At 37.0% G+C, this 26,002-nt stretch overlaps 1 protein-coding gene across 3 annotated transcripts in view; it reads left to right on the forward strand.

Annotated features, from left to right (window-relative positions):
- The first annotated feature begins 4,992 nt into the window (after positions 1-4,992).
- The window catches only part of lin7a (lin-7 homolog A (C. elegans)), a 48,350-nt gene continuing 27,340 nt past the window's right edge, over positions 4,993-26,002 (forward strand). For 2 of the 3 annotated variants that reach the window (XM_073867402.1, XM_073867398.1), the window contains exons 1-2: positions 4,993-5,147; positions 18,586-18,704. In XM_073867402.1, the coding sequence (XP_073723503.1) occupies positions 5,054-5,147; positions 18,586-18,704 (213 nt within the window). In that variant the 5' untranslated portion in view covers positions 4,993-5,053. Of the gene's footprint in view, positions 5,148-17,903; positions 17,927-18,585; positions 18,705-26,002 lie in introns of those variants that run through there. The other variant, XM_073867404.1, reaches the window with a different exon arrangement.

Here is a 26,002-nt window from a genome sequence, read left to right on the forward strand (position 1 = left end):
ACATGATTTTCAGTAAATAGCATTCATCTATTTATATCTTTATTGTAGATCAGCTAAAAATTGGGGAGTTTGGAACAACATTAAGTTACATTTAAATCTATGCATGTGGCAGATGCTTTCATCCAAAGCAACTATAATGAACCAAGAAGTAATGATTTTGCATAAAAAGTGAATGGGGGCAGGACCTGCTGAGCCCTGAGAATTATAAAAGTGTACTTGACTTGAAACTGACATATGCACAATGTACAGTATAAGAATCATTACTGTATGTGCGAAAAATACCAATTAACACTTTTAGCAAAGTTGTTCTTTTAAAAAGCTTATTAACATGTGATTTAAAAGACAATGTGTTTGTTACTGCATGGCTTTGGTCTACCAAGGCCGGTTTTAATTGACAGATGTGGGTGTTTCGCACAATGTGAGAAAGGCCCTCATAACCCTTCTACACATTTCAGTCAACAACTCGGGTCAGAAATGCCCGCTGTGTCTGCTCACGGCACTCAATCACTGTCAACTACCAGTCTACGGCAAGCAATACTAACCCCTCCTTGACTGCTAACTGCAGACCCTGTGCAACCTGGAGACTGTGATTGAGTCATTCATCAATCTTCTTGTCAGTTAAGGAACGATGTGATTTACAAATTGCCCGTGCGGTGCTTTCGATTAGGGTTGCTGAGTCCATTAATACTAAGTGTTCCTAATCTTGTGTTGCAGACTGTCTGTACACTGATCAGGAAGTGAACTATTCAGGAGTTTTATTGAGCTAAACGAGATATCTTGCATCATGTTGCACATCGCCAAATGATGTAACTGCTAAACAACAGCACAAAAAGTTAAAGAAAGTTATGCCACAGTTTACTCTCCCTCATGTTGCTCCAGTCCATACCTAAATAACTATATGAAGCATAAGGAAAATAATACATTAAAAATGTACACACTGCTGTTAGTGGCGGGTAAAGATTAATCAGGATTAATCGCATACGAAATACAATGTGTGTGTGTGTTTTTTGTGTAACTGTTATGTATATTTATATATTATGTATACATTTCACATTTTTTTTATTTATATTTATTTTTTTATTTATATATATAAAATATAAAAATGTAAATAAATATATATACACATGTCAATTTCTCTTAAATAAATTTATAGTTAAAAATGTATAATTTTTTGTGTGTGTGCATTTATGTTTACATAATAATTACACATAGCACACATTAAAAAATTAAAATTAATCATTTGCTCACCCTCATGTTGGTACAAACATTTATACATTTTTTTCTTTTGCTAAACACAAAGGAAGATATTTGTAATTAAGCATGAAACAGAAGCACCATTGACTTCTATAGGAAAAATACTGCTATGGAAGTCAGGGGTGCTCAAAATCAGTTTGTTTACAAAGATTGCTCAAAATATCTTACTTTGTGTTTTGCAAAACAAAGACATTTATACGGGTTTGTAACAACATGAGGGTGAGTAAATGATGACAGAATTTTCATTTTTTGGTGAACTCTCCCTTTAAAAAGGTCATGAATTTTGGATTTTATTATTCCTAATGTCTCCTTTTAATGCTGGTAAGTTGTTTTGTAACCCAAACCGTCACGTTTTAAACTTTATCATGACCATTTTCCACCTTTTCGTCCACTTTTTCCTTGATTAAGACCCTTTGGAAAGATATGTAAAGCAGGGACCACAGACAAAACAGCACCAGATTACACAGAAATGTTCTACTATTCTTCTAGTGTTTATGAATAATAATCAGATTTTTGATTTTTTACAATCTAAACCTTCAACATAAACAAAACAATCTTATGCTGAATGATCAAACTTCATGAATTACTACATTTGGCCATGCATCAGCCTTAATGCAGCTATCTCCATTTGCATGTGTTTATTTCAGGCGTTGCATTCTCAATACTCTCACTATACGTCTTTCCTCTGATCTGCATTCTCCACACTCGTCACACAAAGATTACAGCACGTCTTCAAATAGTTTCCGCTTTGTGTTGTCGATTCCAAAACAAAAATAAAGCCTTGGAGCCTAATGCACCAAGCACCAATTTGTCAGACACAAGGACTTTTAAATCAGAGTCTAGCTGTCCGTGTTGCCATAACTCTCCCTCTCTGCCGGTAATAGCACAGCTTTTGTATGACTACAGATATATCATTTTTATTTTGTCTGGCCTGTTAGGTTGTCTGCTAGCCTGATGTGGAGTCGTGGACATGTGGGTGGATGTCAATGATCTTTCCATAAAGTAAATGCACTCTGCTCACAGTACATTACATAACAGTCTTTCTCGTTCCCTTTCCTCTATTTAATGTCTGATTTGATGAGCTGCAATTTAATTAGTGGAGCTAAAGCTGATGGACTACCACTTAAACAGCATTTTTGGTCTGGATCAGAGCTATTGGTCTGGATCAAAGATGGTGAGAGAACATGACGGGCATGAAATGAATATGAGATGACTGTGTGCAGGAACTGATGGCAAACGATTATGGTGCTAACTGTCAAATCACCATAAAGAGTGCAACAAGGGACTGTTATGTTCAGTTCAGTTTGTTAGTAAGGATTTGAAAAGAAAGCTGTGAGGCCAAAAGTGTATGGAAATCTTATTTGTTATACATGAATGAGTTACTGTCTCTTCCCATAATGCACTGCGAATAACATATATAATTAAATAAAATTATGAAAAAACTTTAGGTTTAGAATAAAGCAAAAGGAAAAACGAACTCAAGCAGGCTGCCCGTGTCTGCCATATCTTTACATAGTGACCTGCTGTTTGGTTTGTTTTCTCAGAGACGTGTTGAAATAACCAGCGTACTTGTATTAATCTGAGATGTGCATGATACAGAGTACAGTATCTGTCTTAAATAGAGAAATAACAATCACGTTTAAGAAAGCACATATGAGTGTGGGTGTCTCGGCTCTGCCCGTGTCACAATGTGGAACAATCTGGTTGACATTTTATGGTACTGTATGGCATAATTCGCATGACAAATCTGTTCTGATTAATGTGTTCATTGTTTTGACACTTTAGAACTTAGAGAAATAAGTCAGTAATAATAAGTCAGGAATAGAACAAATAAATAAATAAATAGGTATTTATATTTATCAGGTGATAAAAGGGCTTAAAGGTATAATGTGTGTTTTAAGCGATATCTAGTGGTGGGGGAGGGGGTTGCAAATTGAAACCAACCTTAATTTCGAAACGCATTGGAAGCTACGGTAGCTACGACACGACAAACATGTTGTCGCCTGAGACAATGTAGAGACGAAACACACTCTGTAGAACAGTTTGTCTATTTAGGGCTACTGTAGAAACATGGCAGCGACATCCACATACTGTAAGGAGACCCGCGGTGTATGTAGATAAAAATGGCTCATTCTAAGTTAAAGGGACACTCCACTTTTTTTGAAAATATGCTCATTTTCCTGCTCCTCTAGAGTTAAGCATTTGATTTTTGCCGTGTTGGAGTCCGTTCGGCTGATTTCTGGGTCTGGCGCTGGCACTTTTGGCATGGCTTAGCATAATCCATTGAATCTGATTAGACCATTAGCATTGCACTTAAAAATAACCAAAGAGTTTCAATATTTTTCCTATTTAAAACTTGACTCTTCTGTAGTTACATCAGGTACTAAGACCGACTGAAAATTAAAATTGCGATTTTCTAGGCAGATATGGCTAGAACTTTACTATCATTCTGGTGTAATAATCAAGGACTTTGTTGCTGTAACATGGCTGCAGCATGCGTAGTGATATTACGCACTGCCCGCAAATAGTCTCCTTGGTTACTTTCAAAACCAGGAGACTATTTTCGGGCCCTGCGTAATATCATTGCGCCTCCTGCAGCCATGTCACGGCAGCAAAGTCCCCGATTATCACGCCAGAATGAAAGTATCGTTCCTAGTCAAGTTTTAAATAGGAAAAATATCTAATTGTTTGGTTATTTTGCGCGAAGCTAAAGGTCTAATCAGATTCAATGGATTATGCTAAACTATGCTAAAAGTGGTATGCCAGACCCAGAGATCGGCTGAATGAATTCCAAAACGGTAAAAACCAAATGTTTAACTCTAGGGGAGCTGGAAAATGAGCATATTTTCAAAAAAGTGGAGTGTCCCTTTAATAAACCAATACAGTTCATTATGTAAGGTCTTTATACACCACTGATAATATAGTTATGTAGATAATATTGCATTTCTGTCAAGAGAGCCTTCTTAAACTCCCACATTGCACCTTTAATACAGCATTTTCTCCTCACCTTCTTGTTTGCTGTCAAAGCTGTGCAGCCATTCAGAAATCAATTTATTCTCATTGGGAAAGCTTCCCATGCACTCTGTTAATCCCACTTTTTTTTCCAGCAGAACTGTTTTCCAGAGGCTGCGTCCCATATGGCCATGACAGCGTAATCTCCCTGTGCCCTCTTTCTCTCTAGCATTAAGCTCTATCCACCCATTAGTTACTACCACTGCACATCTGTGCACAGCTGGACGACTGACGGAGCAATCTATCAATGTTGTCATTTCTAAACAACAAATTTTGGAGCATTGTAAATGTGTTTGTTTATTTATGAATTAGTTATTATTAATACAAAAGCTGTAAAATATCTACATTTCTTACACAATATGTAAGATTTTTGCATTTTTGTAACATTGTGTCAGCTCTTGCAGCTAAACCAGCTTAAACCAACCAATTAATAGGACTCGTTCGATTTTATTATTATTTTTTAAAGTTTTAATAAAAATGTTTAAATAATACATTTGATTTAAAATTGTAGAAAATGTCAAATTTAAACGTCTGATTTACCCCAAGTTCGACCAGCCTTTGGATTAAAAATAATAAAGCAGCGTAAAAACTACATTTTAAATGTGAAATAGAGAGAATCTACCTCTCCAACCGATTTCCCCACGTTCACCGAGCGACCCTATTCAAATTTGTCCGCTAAACAAACGGATAGTAAATAACCCCGTACCCCTCCCAACCGCTCCCGTCATCCGCACGGGCTTCCAATCCGCTCTCGCGCGCTCTCTCTCCCGATCCGGTGTGTGCGCTGATGCCGCAGCTCAAGCAGCCCCTCTCTCTCTCTCCCTGTTATAACACAGCAGTCATGGCGACAATGACAGTCCAAACGCTTACCCTGGAGCGAGGTGAGTACTGACAAACGCACGCACATTCAGTCCTCGGATAAGAGATTGTAACTTATCGGATTTTTGCATTATCGTAATAAAACCATTGTGATGGACATGTTTCGATGGATGCTTTTGCGATTTGGCTTGTGTCCGTCAGGTACTGTATGAAGATGACGAATTCATTAGTCTGTGAGATATTTGCTGAACGTAAATTTGTTTGTAGGCTTTATGTTAGTAGTCTCTAAATAAACTACTTCAGAGACTAACTGTACATGCACTTTACTGCTCTTCAGTGCAATATTCATATTATATTCTGACTTGACCAACATTCAAAACAGGGATTCAGACCATTTATTTATAACGCTTTTATACTACAATATTATAAACAGTTTAAGCTTCTATAATGATCCGCAGATTACAGTGAAGGTGGAATAATGTACTTTTCCAGTCCGTTCCCATAAAGAAAAAAAAAGGAAATGTGTCATCTGAAATCATGAACTGAAGCTTTTTAATCGCGTCGTTGTTATCTTGGCAGCAACGTTGTCGCTGCTTAATTTAACAACACCAGTGTACGTGCCCACGGGTCTCAACTGTCACAGACTGACTGAGTGCAACAATATGCTGGCTAACGGGTCGCTAGGTTGCTCTTTTATACCCTTAAATCCACCAATGGTACCTGAAAACTAAAGCTCGTCAAACAGAAGCAACCGGAAGCTCAAGTCGGTTTAAGCACTAAATAAAGCGATGGAGATATTTATAGGGAAATGAGATACCCCTGGCATGTGTGCATATCGCGTTTTGGATATGTGGGAATATATCACTGAGATTTGGAATAAACGACAGTGACAATACTTGGCTACTATATTTAAACACGCTGCATATCATTTATAATGTTTTGTTGTACATTGGTTTGTTAAATTTTATTTTCTTGTTTTGAATGAATATTTCTTATTTTTTGTTTCCCCTATTGTATGGCATTATTTCAAAAACATTAAGAAAATCAAGTTTTACAGTACAAGCAACACAATGCAGATGTCGCACTCAGAAGAATAAACTATAAAATAGGAATGTGCTTCTTTATTAGACAGCTATTTATATTGAATCAACACACAGATGATCATGTTCATGATCATTATATGTTTTTGTTTATAGCCTGAACAAATTGTTGGCAATGTTAATAAACAATGTTGTTTTTAAAACAACTTGAGTCATCTTATTATTAACAGTGACTAATGTAATCATAAAAATACATTATTATGGGTACTTTTTAGGACATTGGAAAAGCTGGACCCCCGTGCCATTTGACTTCAAATAATAAACCAGGATGCGCAATGTAGAAAATGACCACACTACAGTGTGGACTTGCTTTAAAAGCGATTAAACAAAATGTAAATAGGTCCTTATTCATTCTTATATGTTGTTTACAAACAAACCTGAAGTAAGTGTTTTGCCTAATGGAAGCATTTAAACAGACAGCTTTATAATGTCTCAAATCCACAGGCATTTAACATCTTTTCAACAAGATTGTTTTGCTTGAGGCTTCACAGTGATAGTGACAATTTGGGTTTAAGTTAAGTTTATTTGGGTGCAACTACTGTATGGTTAACTAGAGGTCATGTCAATGAATTACCATATTAAAATCAATACACACATTGTTAACTTATGTACAGCATTGAGCCCCACGTGAGAGGAAATCCATTGGACCTCAAAGGGTGATTTTAGTTTGGGATGGAACACTTGTGTTTACATTGATGCATTTTTGGCAGACACTTTTATCCAACGCAACTTACGTTGCATTTAAGGTATACTTTTTTATAGTTGTATCAGTATGTGTTCCTTGGGAATTGAAACCAATGACCTTTTGCACTGCTAACATATAGATGTGCCATCTAGAAAGAGAGATTTAAAGCTTACATAACACATGCTGTTTCTGCTCATGTTTCTCATGTTAATCTTGAGTACCTATAGGTGGTATTGCATCCTTTATATCCACTCGTGACTGCTCTTCCGAGGGCACAAATTCAAAATATGTGTTTGCTGTGTCATGTTAACCATGTACATCACATGTTTTGTCAAAATAAGTGCCTGCTGCACACGCGTCAAAACCGTTTATGAATAAAGAGACGCTCACGTTTACAAAATACACGCAAGACACTCCCTTAATAAGTAAACTCTGATTACGCATGAGATTATCCGAGTATCTGGCAAACACGAGCGTCTCTTTGAGTTTTGTTTTTTGCTCCCCCTACAGGTTGGAAGTGGAATTGTCCATTACCACTGTCATAAATAATTTAGCCTACTGCATTAAAGCTGGCTCTGATTGGATTGTAGGTCTGCCGTAAAGCAAGTTTTTGTAGTTTTCACTCAAACTACAGGACCGAGACCCAACGGTTGGAAACTTCTTTAGTGCAGTTTTGGCCGATAGAGGGCTGCAAAGCAATGTGAAAGTGCCGTTCACCCTGTTTCGAGTGGATGAATGACTGGAAATGTTATTTTAAGGTTAAAAAAAACTCTTTAGTGTTGCTTTAAGACGTGTCTGCAGCAGGCACTTATTTTGTCAAGACACGTGATGCACATAGGTTCCCTCGACACACCGAACACATATTTTGAAATTATAAACCAAACACATCGGGCTACATGTTGTGACGCAACCCTATATCACAAAATGATGTACCTATAGGCACGTATGGACCAGCGTGACAATGTCACGTTTTGCCGTGTTTGAGTGTGAGCATGTCACGCTTTTCTGTGTCACTGTCACGTATTGGTTACTCAACTTTTTTGTCCTATTTTCAAACCATTGTTGCTTCGGTTTGGGGTAAGATTTGGTGCTTGCGTTAGTATGTCACCTTAAATATTGGTTTATAAAAAAAAGATACAAGACTTATTCTTTAATATTTTCTAAACTTTAACAAATTGTTGCCTGACGTTGGGGTTAGAGTTGGGATTGGGTAGGGATGTCATTTTATGTAAATCTAACCCTAAACCGAAGCGACAATGGTAAGAAATTAGGACAAAACAGTTGAGTAACCAATACGTGACAGTGACACAAACAGAAAAGCTGGTCCATACGTGCCTTTAGGTACATAATTTCTTTATATTGGGTTGTGTGACTACGAATTCATCGGCCGCCACTGTTCATATCTCTCTACCAATAGTTTTTGGAAAAACAAGAGATCCTTGAGGCGTACCGTGGGAGGAGCGAATCACGAGCAAGCAACACAGACAAAATATTATCTCACTATCTCTAGATAACTTATGATTCCCTACATGTTCATGTCGTTTACATTGTATGCACTTACGCAACGATTGCCAACAAAACACAGACGTTTGATGCAGTTTTACTTACCGCTTGCGACTTATAACCTGCTTGGGACCGGCCCATTTCAATGCAATCCAGCGTTAAACAAACACACACGTTAAACTCTGCTGCTACCTCAGATAAACAAACTATATCCATTGTTTCCATAATGTTGGGTACTTTGGGAAGCTCAAACAACAACACACTTTGTTGATTTGATGTCAACTTCCACTGTACTTCCTGCACTGAAATTACCCATAAAAGAAATAAAGCAAGAATGTACCATATGAATCTTTCTTTAAAAAAAAAACATACTGAAACTTATACGAACCGCACCGAAATGCGTCCAACTGCTTTTTTCACTTTGCCTATGTTTAGCATGAGAAATCCAACTTCTAAACAGTGTTAATAAGTCTTTTACCCCCCCCCCCCCCTTCAAGACTACAAGGATGTTCATGTCATATTAATACTGCTATATAGTATGCAGGTCAAGGTAATCAAATCAGTAATCAAATGCACACCAGTACTTAATAGACTGAAAACATAAAGGTAATTATTTAAGGTCTTGTGGTCTAGTGATTGCATTCACAACATTGAATTGTGAATTGATTTGTTATCCAATTATTCCACGGTATCGTATAGTCTGACCAGCTGCCAAAAAGATAAAAGCTGAAACACCAGACTATCCTGAGATTAAGGTCAGGCAACCATATCTTTCACTGTTTTTATCTGATCAAAACCGTCTGTGTCACCAGTAATTGCATGTTTGGAAACCGAGAGGTTTCAGAATGACAGACAGTGGTATCAGTTAGGCATCAAAGGATAAAGCATCCACGAGGTTATTATTTGTACACACTTTTATAGTTCTCCATCTGAGCTATTAGACAGTTACGGTGCTCTCAGCTCCCTAGGATGCCACAGTCAGACCAATTACAGCTAAACTTGTTTGCGTTGATATAGTGAGGTCCTCGGATCTATTCTAAATTTCTACCTCAGAGATAGAAATGTTTTGGGTCTGCATAAACTCCCTCTGTTTGGGAAAGGCCTGCTATTCGGAGACCATGCCGTCTTATAAGCTTACCCCTTAAGGTGCCCGTCTGAATATAGAGAGTGGCAGATGGCCAGCGCTCTCTTAGGCAATTCATTCTGGCATATAAAATGTTGAAGACAATGCCCTTTTTGATAAAATTATTCTGTTACAAATGTGTAAAACAGTCTAAACATGTCTTTGCTGACAGGAACTGTAATTTTTATTCTATTTATAACTGCAGGTATATTCAAGCAAAACTAAATCTAAGTCTAGTCATAAAGGAAATATTACATAAGCAGCATAAATTCAACACAAATCAAAACTGCCCCAAGTGAATTGCAACCTCTATAACTATAAGCCGTATTCCTATTTCTAAGTTTACAAAAAGAAGGCCACTTTTTTTCATTTATGTATGCCATTTGTATTGTATAAAAGTGATGGTGGTGTTCATCACTGTATAGAATAATTTATTATAGACTTGACATTGGATTGTGGGTTTGCAATATATACGCTATGTTTGCCACAGAGATCGCAGTCCTTGTTATTAAATTCTGTCCAGAAAAGAAAGGCTCAGCAGAGCTGTGAGATATAAATTTTGGTCTGTAGAAAGCTTTTCGCTGCCACAGACAAGCTGACAAACAGCTTTCCAGTGCACTTGATTGTTTTTATCAGTTTCATGTATCAGATAGTGTCTTCCCCATATTTTATCATTCGCAAAGAGTTTGGGGTGTTCCTTTTAAAAATATTTCAAGCATGTCTCTCAAAGGTTGATTTCAAGGCAAGCTTCATTATATTGTTCAGATGTACAGTAATAAAATCTCAATCCTAAGTATTGAACTTTGGTCAAACTAAAATCATAGTGTAGTTTATTGAGGAGAAGTGTGCTTTTATTTTTCTAAACTTACTTTCGATTTTCAGATAAAACATGCAGTGTACATTTTTTGACTTACATTGAAGAATAGACATGAATAAGGACCAGTATATGTGAACCATACATAATGTAATACTGTTGAAAATATAACCTTGATATCTTGAATATTGACTATAAGGTCAAAGATTTAAATGAAAGTAAAACTTGACCGGCAGTAAGCAGTAATCTCTTAAACACTGCAAGCAAAAGCATAGCAAGACCCTGACATTCATACACCATAATGAATTTGGTAAAACGTTCCACACTATGGATCATAAATTCACACTCCTGAAAAGCAGAGGAAATGTCCTTCCCTGTCTGTTTTTGTAGAGGGCAACTTAAAGGATTAGTCCATTTTCTTAAAAGAAAAATCCAGATAATTTACTCACCACCATGTCATCCAAAATGTTGATGTCTTTCTTTGTTCAGTCGAGAAGAAATTATGTTTTGTGAAGAAAACATTGCAGGATTTTTCTAATTTTAATAGATTCTGACTTTAATAGAGCCCAACATTTAATTCTTAACTCAAAGGAGTTTCAAAGGACTATAAACAATCCCAAACGAGGCATAAGGGTCTTATCTAGCAAAACAATTGTCATTTTTGACAATTAAAATAACAAATATACACTTTTAAAGCACAACTTCTCGTCATGTAGATCTGGTCGTGATGCGCCAGCTGACCCCACGCAATACGTCAAGAGGTCACAGAGGACGAACGCGAAACTCCACCCCAGTCTTTACAAGTGTCTTGAAAGAGGACCGTTCCTACGTTGTTGTATGTCAACTGATACTAATTAATGTCTTTGTGGCAGTTTATTATTTAAAATGGTCCGCAAATGTGCGTTTTATATATGTAACAAGTGACCTCCCTACGTCACTACGCATTTACGTTAGGTCGTGCTGGACCGGACCTAGACGAAAAGTTGTGGTTTAAAAGTACACATTTGTTATCTTTCCTGTCAAAAATGACAATCGCTTCGCCAGACAAGACCCTTATGCCTCGTTTGGGATTGTTTATAGTCCTTTGAAACTGTTAAGTGTCGAGTTAAGTATTAACCGTTGGTGTCTATTAAAGTCCACCAAAATTAGAAAAATCCTGCAATGTTTTCCTCAAAAAACACAATTTCCTCTCGACCGAACAAAGAAAGACATCAACATCCCGGATGACATGGTGGTGAGCAAACCATCTGGATTTTTCTTTTAAGAAAATGGAATATTCCTTTAAGAACTTTGAGATATTACACAAATATTGACAACTTTTTTGGCAGACTTTTGGCATGTTTTGTCAGATAAACTTAAAAATAATATCACACTTCAGACCTCAAAAGTCTACATTAACGTTGACAGAATAAAGTCTACTAGGATATCTAAGCGTGATCCTAGATAAAACTGCACCAACTGAATTGGTTATAGCGATTAATAATTCTTTTTAGGGTAAAAGTAGTTTCAACCTAAAAGATGCTTTGGTTTAAGGTACATGGTCTAAATACTATGGTTGGTCTAAGTTAGGGATGGGCATTTTTCAGTAATATTATATTCGAATTTGGGCTCATAAAAACGAATTAAAAAACATATTGTATAATAAAAAAACATTATTTGTTTATTTAAATTACGTCTATTAAGAAGACTATTATTGATAATGTCACAATTTCACAAGCTTATAATTAGGAAATATAGATGCTAAAATTAAATTCTGTATGTTTTTAAGTTTTTCTTATTTTAAAATCTTTTTTAAAATTCTTCATTAAAAAATACAGAGAAACAGTGATTAAACCCATGTGTAGCAAACAAATAAACAAAGCCTACATACTGTAACAGTGAGACAGGAAAAATCTGAGAACCCGTCGGTGTTAAAACTCCACAAATAATTAAATTAGTCAAAATCATCAGTGTTAAATGTACAATGCTGGTGTTTATATGAGTACCACCAGACCTGCTGATACCCATATATACACTAGCAGTGCACATTTAAAGGCGGGGTGCACGATATGTGAGAAACGCTTTGGAAAAGGGAGTCAGGCCGAGTACCAAAATACACTTGTAGCCAATCAGCAGTAAGAGGCGTGTCTACTAACCGACATCGTTTCCCTGCACTGTCAAAAATAAAGGTACAACGCTGTCACTGGGGCAGTACCCTCATATGTACCATTTAGGTACAAATATGTATCTTTGAACTGCCAATATGTATCTTTGAAGGACTAATATGCACGTTTGGGGTACAAAGGTGTACCTTTTTGAAAGGGTACTGTCCCAGTGATAACTTTTGTACTTTTATTTCTGAGAGTGTGGGTTGCTTATGTGGGGCGGGTCTATCAAAAAAGGTCCAGATTTTATTGAGGTAGGAGTGTGTTTGTTTAGGTGATTTCAATAATCAACATTGGCTTTCAGAGATCATGCACCCCACCTTTAACACTAGTGATTTTGCTGTGTGTGACTTTAATGGCCAAAAAAGTTAGAAATACATACAAATGAATTTTTATGTATATGCATTAACCTTGACGCATGAAAAACCTGTTCAATAGCATCTAGCATCTTTTTTTCGAATAATTATTCCAGATCGAATATTCGACTAGTCGTGCACATCCCTTGTCTAAGTGTTGCTGTTGTTAGTAGTCCAAATCCAGAGTATGTTTGTTTAAAAAAGAAGGTCATGGTAATCCCATCGCTAGCTGTGCTGCTGAAGGCTACAGTGGTTTTAATGGAGAGCCAGGTCACATACACCGAGTGCATTGTGATAGATTACAAGGCTGAATCCTCGCTCCCCTTGCTGTTATTGCCCCAGTGTCTTACTCACAGATCCATGTGGGCAGGCAGCCCCGTGTGGGCAGAATATCCGAAGGCGGCAAATTACGCAATCGACCTGGCTTGTTTCTGAGTTGTGAGAAAAGATACATATGTGTTCAACTTTTTAACTCTATCGCCAATGCATTTGTAGGTCCTAATGCTGCCCATAGTAGTCTCCATGTACCAATCGATAGTGTGTATAGCAGCCTATGAAATGACCCGTTTATAAACCATAACCCATGTAGATCAGGCGAGATTTACACAAGGCCTTGAGCTGCCACCATGCAAATCTAAAACCACAAGCTTTGGAATCGTGCAAAATGGTTTTATTTGGGATGAGACCTGTATTAATGAACCGAGTCTACAGTAGGTCATGTTCACAGAAATCCAAAAGAAAACCCAAGGCACCATGGAAAATTAATCCTATCTGCAATAGCGGTACGTGAGGAGGGAGCATGAAATGCTTTTAGAAGCCTTTTTATTGTATAACTTTGTTAATGGATAAGTTTATCTTCAAAATGTTGCCTTGTGCTCTTTCAAAGATAGTCGTTAACTAGCTCTGAATGCATTAACCACTCCATTTATTTTTATAAGTAACTATACCCACCAAATGACATTATGGTAACTGATCTTTGGACAGTTAATAAGACATTAGACATTATTTCTTTCCCTAAGGTTGCAGAATAGAAGCGCAATATACTTATGCCTCCCTGCAGTCGATAATTTTATTACTTAAAACTCATCTTTGAGCATCATATAGCATATGTAAAAGTTTTTCCTGTGACAGTAATTTCGATATGCTTTAAAACAGCTCGAATGTAATTCCCTTATTTAGTTTAGATGCGGATCTATGAATATGCAAATTAGTCTCCACCTCTACTCAATCACACAGCTTGGACCATGGATATGAATATGCGAATTAGTTTCCTCCTCCCACCTTTTGTACGCATAAATAGATGCTAATTTCTGTAGTTTCAGCGTTTCACACACATAACTGCCAAGTCCTGTTTCACATATACACAATGCGAATTGCACGTTTGCAGCACTATTTGTTTTTAGCCCTGATGTTAACAGGTTAGACTATTACACACTACATGTGAGTTCAGCATGTGTGAGTTTAAATGTTTGTGACGTATCAAACCAAGTCGATTTCAAATGGTGGGAATGAGATGTCTTTGGAAAACTCAAATATTATGGATAAAATACTCAGCAATGGTTTTGAATGATGAATTTGCACATGGTTGCATATTAAAAACACCACATAGACATATAAACAAGAGCTTGTTTTTACCACAGTAGTACTGTAAAAGTGCTGGAAGCAATCGCAGTCGCATTGCCGACTTCTGTTAGACTCAGTCGCTGTATGTTTTAGATTTTATGCATTTGGCAGACACTGTTATCCATAGCGACTTAGAGTGCATTCAAGCTACACATTATATTAGATTGTGGGATATAACCTAATATCGTGGTGCTGTTAGCGTAATGATCTACCAATTGAGCTACAGGAACACTGTATTAGACACCTCCAACCACATGCCCTCTTTATAAAATCCTGAATATCATTGTTCATAGCGCCAATGCAGAATATGTTTTATAATGTTTGGCTAAATAGTCAATGCAGTTATCATTAATATTTATGACATGTGAGTGTGAGTGAAAGCAGGAATATTTCCCCTGCAAACACACCAAACAAAATGCTAAATGTGTATAAACAAGTATATTTAATAGTTAAAAGAATAATTTTTTATCATATTTAAAATATATAATTAATAATAAAAATAAAGAATTTGGTAATAGTAATAAAAGTTTGAATAGACTGAATTATATGAACCCAAACGCTTCATATTCCAAACAAATGCATCACCCCTAACACCGTGTCCTAGCTAGACACTACACAATGCAATAAAAGCTATCTTTCCATTTTAATCAGAGTTTTTGTCCTACTGTAACCATCTGCGATGCTGCGACATTTCTGTTTTAAAAACAGTTTCTATTTCTATGACATCTCGACTGACAGCTCCAAACTTCTTGTCCAAACATGGTTATAGATGTTTAAAAGCAGAAATATATAACAAATCCATCGAGTTGCAAAAGGAAAGCCATAAAAACAGAGGAATGTGTTTGTGTACATGTGTGTGCACTCCTCATCTGCAGTACGAGAGAGCAAAAAAATAACAAATGCAAATAGAGCAAAACTGTTCTGATTGGCTGTGTTTTGTGATTGACTGTGTTGTGTTATGCCCTTTTATCGTGTTCCAGATGGACAGACAAATTAACCAATGCTGGATTCATATCGTGTCGCATCTAGTTAGGACACGCTGTAACCCTAAGCATCACCACATTCATGTATATTTGTATTTCTCCATTGACCTATAATATTCCAGGACCAACAGACAAGCGGATGTAGGAACAAAGTTATTAGATTAAATATGGCGAGTTAATCTGATCACTTAAATCGAACACCTAAATCATAGTATAATAAAATTGTACTTGAAAAATAGCAACTTTGAATATGAAGGATTGATCAGAAATGTTCTCTCTGCATTAATATTGAAGTGATTGCTATGACTTGAACTTTTTATGAATTTTATCCTTAAAGTCTGAAAATCAGACTTTTTCCATGTTTAAGTGCTATAATTGGGCCCCCAGTGCTTCTATCAACATAGAAAATGTGAAAAAGATCAACCCAGAAACTTGGTGAACCATTCTCTTCAAGCATGTGAAAAAATAGCTGAAATTTGGCTCCCGTTGTGATGTCAGAAGGGGATAATATCGCCACTTAATCTGCACTATCCAACCACGGCACTGCTATTTAGTGCAGAGATCAGCTAATTTGCATTTTAAAGGACACATCTTTTTGCACACATCTACAAAGTGGCAATTTTAACATGCTTTAATAATTGATCTATATGGTATTTTGAGATTAAATTTCACACATGTACTTTGGGGACACCAAAGTTTTATTTGACATCTTAAAAAGTCTTGTGAAATTGGTGTCTCTGAAATGTTCACCATGTTAAAGTTGAAAATAAATTGGAGTGAGAACAGAATGAAAAATATCATAATAAATAGACAAAACAGGATAATAAGTCTGAAAAAAACAATGACTGGAAACAAGAAGGTAAAAGATCATCTATGGTCATCTTCTGACATTTAAAAAAAAATAATGGGAGGGATGGGAGTATGACTAACAGGACATGGGAATGTTAAAATCTTCTCATTACTGCACAGACACACATGAATCCGGATTTTCCTCTTTACAGAAACAGCCAGTAATAACAGCTTCACCATACTGAAAAAAAATCTTGTTATACTATAAAAATAAAATAATAGTAGGTTGTCTAAGTGATAATTCTCCATTCTATTGTCCAAATTCTTTTCATTTTTAGGTATATTTTAAGGCCTTTAAAGCATTTATTGAGGCAGGATAATTGGCATTAAGTTAAGCGTTGGGTGGAGATAGGGTAGTAGTGGGATAAGCAAAAGACCTTTGAGATGGAAAACGAACTCCGGTCGCCATTGGGCTTCTGGCGCTGACTTATTGGCTAAATTCTATGGCAACATCACAAATATCCTTTACAGATATCCTTCACAGTTATAATGCATTGCAACAAGCTTAATAAAAAACTTCATTCAATATGGTAGTCAAAGTGAGATAAATATTAAAGGGGACATTTCAAAAGACTTTTTTAAAGATGTTAAATAAATCTTTGGTGTTTACAGAGTACAATGTTTTAGCTCAAAATAACATATAGATAATTTATTATAGCTTGTTAAAATTGCCACTTTGTAGGTGTAAGGAAAACTGTGCCTTTTTTGGGTGTGCCCTTTAAATGCAAATGAGGTGATCTCTGCACTAAATGGCAGTGCCGTGGTTGGATAGTGCAGATTAAGCAGGTGGTATTATCCGCTTCCGACATCACAACAGGAAGCAAATTTCAATGAGCTATTTTTTCACATGCTTGCAGATAATGGTTTACCAAAACTAAGATACTGGGTTGTTATTTTACACATAGTCAGATTTTCATGATGTGTCCCCTTTAATGCTTTAATCAAAAGTGACTTACAGTCACTTACAAAGTATACATTTTATTAGTATCTGTGCTTCCCTAAGCGAAATTCTGAGTCTTAGTGTAGGATTTTGTGACAGAGCTTATAGGAAGCAATTTTTCCTTATTTTACAAAGTCTGCTGCACAATTCAGATATTTATTTTATATATGAGCCATGTTTCACAAAGAATACACCACCATAAAACCACTTTCCTGCTGTTTCAATCGGTTTCTTGTATCTTAACTCAGCCAAGTCATCAATTTTTGCAATTTGAGAGGTCGGAAATCAGCTTGGAGCCAGTTTATTTATTGCCCGTGTTAAATGTTTCAGCTAGAGCTGCGGTCATCAATTTTATCTGACGTTTGATGGAAACAAGAGTGATCAATGTCATAGAAACATTTCACGGACAGCTCTGCGCTGTGGCCAAGTGGGACATCCCAGGACACAGCTTTGTTATATATAGCCGTCTGACCGTTAATCAAATCAAATCTGCTTTACCAACAGAAGAGTTTGAATCTGAGTAGTATTTCAGAGGACAAAATAAATTTGCAATTGAAAATGCAAGCAAAAGGTTGCAGCCCTCTTTTTGATTTGTAATAGTGACCTGAGATTTTGCTGAAATTCTTTCCTTTGTTGTTTTCCCATGAGCCTTCAGGCTGTAATAGCTTTGGTGTCTGCTTCCCCTGTCTCATAGGGATTGGTTTTATTCCTTTCTGTCAAGGTATGGCCCATTTTGCTCTTCTGTGTATGAACAACAGTGTTCTGATGTTAAATATTAAAAGGTCTACGACACTGTGTCTGGTTGTTAAACAGGGTTTAGTAGTATCTTACTCATTTTTCACACTGAACATTTGCACATTGCGTGTAAGAGGTGTCATTTTTCACAAAGATGTACGAGCACAATTAGCCACATGTTTGCTTTTGCATACAAAAAAAAAGAAATGTGACCAGAGCCTCAGCTATTTATAATGGGATCCTCAGTAAGAGGGATGTGTAAAACTACATCTAGATTATGTACTTTTGTCTAAGTGGTAAAATAATAAAATATTTACAGGTGCATCATCATCTTCATCAATCCTCTGTTTTAAACCCTTTCATTTTTAACATGTCATGTCACAACTGACCCCAATGAAGGTCTCTGAGCTCTATACCTGGTAAATGGAGAGGGACCGGCCGTGGATTGTTTCTTTTGCTCCATGTAAAAAATGCTTTGATTGGTTTCGCCAGTCTCTCTGCCCTTCAGCGAGTCTATTTCTGTTATCCTGCCAATCGATTCGCTGCGGCTCCAAAACCTTTCCCTGCCCTTTGCCGCTAACGTAACCATTCAATCACTGGATCTCTCATTTATCCTAACACATCTGTGCTTCCTTTGTCTCCCAGATGTTGCCAGGGCGATTGAGTTGCTGGAAAAATTACAGGAGTCAGGTGACGTCCCAGGTCACAAGCTGCAGTCCCTGAAGAAGGTCCTACAGAGCGAGTTCTGCACAGCCATTAGAGAGGTGGGTCACATGATTTATAATGAGCTTTGCTGTTTTCTCTGTGTTGGATTTGACGGGTATCAAATAATTTCTGTCATTATTTACTATCATGTCAGTTTAAAGTCATTTGACTCGAAGCCAAAAAGAAAAATTTGAAAGTTTTGGACTTACAGTTTTACACAATGAAAGTAGAAAGGAAAAGTACAATTCATTAATCATATTCTAGTTTATACTGGAGCCGTACAATAACTAATATGTGAGTAACAGAATGAAATGAGTCATTTATGGAACATCTTGAGTTTTCAGTGTGAAAAAGCAATTTAAGAATGTGGGCAAAAAGCAAAAAAAAAAAAAAAAAATTATTGAATAACATCTATCATATGGGTTCAAAAAATACAAGGCACAAATTGTATGACCTACTGTTATGGTTCAGTACTTTCTGTGCTTTTTAGAGATTACCATATAAAGTTTATGCATATTTTTATTTGATAAAGGGCATAGACATTTTGTTAAGTGCCGTTGTGATCCTTAAGTAATAAATCATTCAGATAAAAACAACAGGATAAGAAGAAAAAACATTAGTTTTCCATATGCCGTTTTGACATTTATTTATTCACATTTGTGTCTTTACATTTGGAATGGGAAACTAAAATACAGGGAGACTTTTTGCTGCTAGAATTAACACTTTAAAACACTTCAAAAGTCTTAGGCCTCCATGCCAGAATTAGATTTGTTGTTTTTGCAATGTTATAATGATCATACATAATTATTTCTCAGTTTTATTAATAGAATACATCCAGAAAATACAGGAAATGTGTATGTAGTATTCAAAACTGTATAAAAATGTTAACTGATGTGTCAAGTTTTTAGGATAAACTCCCCTTCCACTTGAGCAATAGCAGGAAACTGAAGGATCTCTTAAACCTAAATAAAATTAAATCCTAATTTCTAATTTTAAAGAAATTAGTATTTTTTCTTAATTCTGCTTAAAAACACTAAGATGTGTTAAGTGCCAAGAGAGGTCACACTAAACACAGACGATGCGTAAAGACATTAAGTCATGAACATTTTTATTTTATATTTTTTACATATTTCCTGTATTTTCTGTTTGTATCTTAATAAAAAGAGTGAAAAATAAATATGGATGGACATTAAAACTTTTCAAAACAACAAGTCTGGTGGTGGTGGCCTAGACTTTTGCACAGTACTATATATATGACACAATCTTTAAAAACCAAACTCAAGTCATTACCGTCAACATCCAACATAATCATCTTGTAAAAAGCATTCTGTAAACCTTGACATCTATAATACTGACTGAGCAAAGCCATGTCAAAGATTAAAATCAAGGTTTAAGAAGCCAACTTCTAGTATTTTTGTGCAAAATAATAAAGCGCAGTTAATAAACACATTCATTTCAGTATTTGAAATCATTAATTTCAGTGTTATAAATTAAAATTAAGTACTGTATCTTAAAACCTATCATTTACAATAAAGACACACTTTTCATTATTTTTATGGCTACTATAACTATTAAATTGCTAATTAAATGATAAGACTTTATTTGACAGACCGGGTCTCATATTAGGATATAGGTCAAAGTTCAATTATGGTATGGTATCTAAGCATCATCCGAGCTTGATGTAAGGGACAGGTTTGCGTCACTGGTCTAATCGCTTGTACCTGTCAGGCAGAGATAACAGGGAATGGTGGCTGTAGTGTTGCGCAATTATGACAAAAATTTTAATTGACAATTATTCATCTTGATATTGTAATGGCGGTTAATATTGTTGTTTAATAGATTTTACATTAAAGTTTTTAAATTTTTTCATAACTCTCTGTGAAGCAGCTGCATGATAAATTCAAAACATCCAAAACCCAATATTTATATAATTTTAAAGTTATGTTGTTAGTAAAAAAATCTAAAACGAATAGCTAAAGGACACGTCAGCTTATCAAATTTAAAATCCTTGATTCACCACTGCACGGACAGCTGAAATTGAGATTTTTGGTGATTATGTAATTGTTTTACCTGTAATTGTAATCCTGATTACACGTTATTGGCCCGAAGCTGTTAGCGCGTTCTGACGTCATCCGTTTTAAATGCCGGTAATCCTTATTCTCTGTTCATACATAGCGCTTACCAGTAAATTACTGGTAATCTTACAACCTCTCTTACTGGTGACATATGATCTGTTAAAGACTGTATATGTGAAAGGGACTACTGATTGAAGTTGACCTCAGACACATTGATTTTAAGTACAGATCCAGGGCGACATCCTTATCACCTGGTGGCTTAAGAATGTCCCTATCATCAATTTCAATGCTTGAATGCTGTAAACCACTATTAAATAGCTAGAAATATTTAATCTCACTGACAGACTCTTGTGCACAATATTGCCTAAGTGAGTTTTAGCATCATCCTGGTGGAAGTGCTTTTTCCAGTGTAGGTGTGTGTGGGCGCTGTGTAGCACAGGCAGAAAAAAATGAGAGAGATTATGTTAATTATGCTGTTTTAATTTATTATTACAAGAATGATTATATGCTACCTTTTTTATGACACCACATCTGTGCTCTTTGTCATTAGTGGGCTGAATATGTAGACTGTACCGTACTGTACGGTTGTATATTTTGAAACAGTGTGCAAGAATAATTTGGTTCTGAATATCTGAGTTATTTTTTGTTATTTTGTTATTTTTTATACAACACCAAAATGTGTTGGCTAGCCAATCAGATTGCAGCCTGTGATTTTGAGAAAACATCAGCCTTATTTGTGCATCAGACAGCTTGTACTGTCTGTGACGGATACACCCGTAACTCTATCTGATAAAGTGTGCCAAAACATCTGTAGAGACAGGCTTTATACTGCATACAAGAATCATTGTATCGAGCTAGACGTCAGATGATGCAACAGATGAATTATTAATCACTTTTTGTCTTTGTAGCATCATAGTACGTATCCACCACGAGAACAGTGCATTAATGTAATAAAACTTTCAGCAAGACATTAATTCACAGTCCCAGCATCCATCAGGTCCAAAGTTTTGCCGAAGCTTGCTCCCGGTTGCAATTGCAGCAATCATATGGTGCAATCTGTCTCTGCATCCCGTAAAGAGGTGTGTGAAGACACCCGCACGTCATGGCGTCCATTTCATTTACAGCATCCGCAGTGGCAGGAGCAAAGTTAGCAATGAAAGCAGAAAGACATGGATCACTTGAAGACCTCAACTATCAGTGACTATTTAATTGTGTCGTCAACTTTACTTAACCATGTGATAAAAATAAAAGACACTGCTAAAGGAGGTTTATAAAAACCTTATGCACTGTCAAAAAAATGGTTGAAATATGTACGCCAGCTGTCACTAGGGCTGTACCCTCAGTGTAAAGAATTGCTGTAGTTATGCAGCTGTTTGCCAGTAACTTACTGTAGATTTAAATGTATTTTATTTACTGGAAACAGTTTGTTCAAAAGTTAAATGAACATTAAACATAAATAAGTCTTTGTCTTTACAGAATAAAAATAGCTTTGTATGAGAAACGCACCAAAATTTTTTATTGTTTATTGTGGGCTCATGGGAATATATTTCTCTCCATGTCATTTTTTCACAAAAATTGTGCGTCTTTAAAGATTAAGTATGCCTGCTTATCTTGAGAGCTAAAACTTGAGACAGCTTTATTTGTTCATGAATACAAACAAAATGCTTATTTACTGCATAGACATCAGTCAGTCCTATATTACAGCTACACTCTAAAAATGATGGGTTGTTTGAACCCATAGTTGGGTCAAATATGGACAAATATTTAAGGAATTGTATATGGGTTATAAATAACCCTATGCTGTTTTAACTATGGGTTGAAAGAACCAAGCATTTGCATCGAAAGAACCCAGCATTTTCTTTGAAGCAACCCAGCATTTGCGTCAAAACAGCCCAGCATTTGTGCCCAAACAACCCAGCATTTGCATCGAAACAATGCACCCAGCATTTGCGTCAAAACAACCCACCCAGCATGTGCGTCAAAACAACCCACTCAGCATTTGCGTCGAAACAACCCACCCAGCATTTGGGTCGAAACAACCCAGAGTTTGCGTCCAAACAACCCAGAGTTTGCGTCCAAACAACCCAGAGTTTGCGTCCAAACAACCCAGAGTTTGCGTCCAAACAACCCAGAGTTTGCGTCCAAACAACCCAGCGTTTGCGTCCAAACAACCCAGCGATTGAGTCCAAACAACCCAGCGTTCGGGTTCAAACAACCCAGCGTTCGCATCCAAACAACTCAGCGTTAGTGTCCAAACAACTCAGCGTTAGCGTCCAAACAACCCAGCGTTTGCGTCAAAACAACCCAGCGTTTGCGTCCAAACAATCCAGCGTTTGAATCAAAACAACCCAGCGTTTGCGTCCAAACAATCCAGCGTTTGCGTCCAAACGATCCAGCGTTTGCGTCGAAACAACCCAGCGTTTGCGTCCAAACAACCCGGCGTTTGCGTCGAAACAACCCAGAAACAACCCAGCGTTCGTGTCCAAACAACCCAGCGTTTGCATTGAAACAACTCAGTGTTTGGGTCCAAACAACCCAGCGTTTGCGTCCAAACAACCCAGAGTTTGCGTCCAAACAACCCAGAGTTTGCGTCCAAACAACCCAGAGTTTGCATCCAAACAGCCCAGCGTTTGCGTCCAAACAGCCCAGCGATTGCGTCCAAACAACCCAGCGTTTGGGTTCAAACAACCCAGCGTTCGCATCCAAACAACCCAGCGTTCGCATCCAAACAACTCAGCGTTAGTGTCCAAACAACTCAGCGTTAGCGTCCAAACAACCCAGCGTTTGCGTCAAAACAACCCAGCGTTTGCGTCAAAACAACCCAGCGTTTGCGTCCAAACAATCCAGCGTTTGCGTCCAAACGATCCAGCGTTTGCGTCGAAACAACCCAGCGTTTGCGTCCAAACAACCCGGCGTTTGCGTCGAAACAACCCAGAAACAACCCAGCGTTCGTGTCCAAACAACCCAGCGTTTGCATTGAAACAACTCAGTGTTTGGGTCCAAACAACCCAGCGTTTGCGTCCAAACAACCCAGTGTTTGCGTCCAAATAACCCAGCATTTGCGTCCAAACCTCCCAGTATTTGCTTTGAAACAGCCCAGCAACCCAGAAACAACACATAATTTGCGTAAAAAAACAGGATTTGGGTTGAAACAACCCAGCGTTTGCGTCGAAACAACCCAGCGTTTTTGTGCCAAACAACCCATTGTTTGCGTCGAAACAACCCAGCGTTTGCATCCAAACATCCCAGTATTTGCTTTGAAACAGCCCAGCAACCCAGAAACAACACATAATTTGCGTCGAAAAAACCCAGGATTTGGGTTGAAACAACCCAGCGTTTGGGTTGAAACAACCCAGCGTTTGCGTCGAAGCAACCCATCGTTTGGGTCCAAACAACCCAGTGTTTGCGTCCAAACAACCCAGCATTTGCGTCGAAACATCCCAGCATTTGCGTTGAAACAACTCAGCAACCTAGAAACAACCCAGCATTTAAGCCGAAACAACCCAGTGTTTGCGTTGAAACAACCCAGCGTTTGCGTCGAAACAACCCAGCGTTTGCGTCCAAACAACCTAACTGTTGGGTTTGTCCAAATATTGGACCGAACTATGGGTTAAAACAACCCAACATTTTTTAGGTGTATGTCGATCATGTTTCTGATTATTACTTTTATTTAAAATTACGTAAGAATGAATTTGCTAATGAGAAATCTTACAGCTAATCCAACATTGTTGTCGGCACCAGGAAGACACCATGGAAAGACAGAGAAAGCTCTCCACAAATATGGTGTCCTGTGGGATCTACAGTATTTTAAAAACTATTAGATATTTCTAGATAGAGAAATTTATCCTATTTATGAAAGTGTCAGACAAAATGAAAAAACCTTTCTGGCCCTATTTTGTACCTCATTTGTGAAGGTGCCAGAAAAGTGGCAGATAATACTACTATTATACAAATAAAGACTTTCTGGGTCTATTTTATTCCTCGTTCATATGTATGCCAAAGTGGCAGATACAAAGGCTTCTATGCCCTGTATTGTAGTCTGTTTGTGAAAGTGGTATAAACTATTATCTACAAAAGAAAAGATTTTCAGTCACCATTTTGTACTTTGTGAACGTTCAAGAGAAGAGAGAAGTGTTTCAAATGAGAGTATGAAGTCCTTTTCCCTACTCTCTTCATCTCTCTTTATCTCTCATCAGACACAGCTCCATGGTTACAGGAAGCACATCGTTCCGGCCCGTGAGCAGGATTTTTCCAATGTTTAGCAAAGAAAAAATGAGTCAGGTGCAATACACCTGTGTGTGTAGTTTCCACTAAGACAAAACAGATGTGAGTTAATGAAAGCCAACCTAACACACTGTGTGTGGAGAGAAAAAATGAGCTCCCTTGAGAAACCAGAAGTGAGCTGAGACTGGATTTAGAGATGGAAAGAAAGGCCTGTTTCCTCAATATCAGATCCTTAAGAGATGTTGAGGAGCTGTTGTACAGGGTATATTTAAGCCACCATCAAATTATAAGATGTGGCTCCACTCAATAGAGATGCCATCATTTTGCAGTGATGTTCTGACAGATATGATCTACTTTGGTGCTGCTGAATATTTTTTATTTTACTGCCTAGTGTTCCTGTAGCTCAATTGGTAGCACTTTACATTAACACCACAAAAGTCATGAGTCCGATTCCAGGGTAAACACATACTGGTGAAGAAATGTATAGAATAAATAGAAGTCATTTTGGATAAAAGTGTATTAACCAATAATTTGAGGCTAACAGGAAGGTTGTTTCGAGATTCCAAAGCAAAGATTTTATGAAGCTTTCTTCTTAAACCCTCAGAGGAAATAATTTGACCTGCTGAGTTAAGGCAGCTGTCATAACAATCTTGTTTTCAATCCACTGTGCACAAGAATCATCACTGAAGCATGTGATGCATTGTTTCCCATGATCGTGAATATAGTGCATGTCACTTCATTTTGAAATTCTAGATTCAAATTAATTGTAATATATATATATATATATACACTTAAAATACAGGTGCTAGAAAAGGTCTTTTTCACAGTGTTGCCACAGAAGAACCAGTCAAAGGTTCTAAAAAATACACTTTAAAGGTCACGTTCTTTCTGATCCCATCTTTTAAACCCAAGAGTAATGTTGCTATAATAGCATAAATAATACCTGTAAAATAATAAAGATCAAAGTTCATTGCTAGGCGATACATTTTCTTTAACAGATTTCCCTTTTCAAAGCCGTCAGTGAACGGCTGGTTTGGACTACAGTCCTCTACTTCCTG

This window comes from Misgurnus anguillicaudatus, chromosome 1 (genome assembly GCF_027580225.2).
Source record: "Misgurnus anguillicaudatus chromosome 1, ASM2758022v2, whole genome shotgun sequence".
NCBI lineage: Eukaryota > Metazoa > Chordata > Actinopteri > Cypriniformes > Cobitidae > Misgurnus > Misgurnus anguillicaudatus.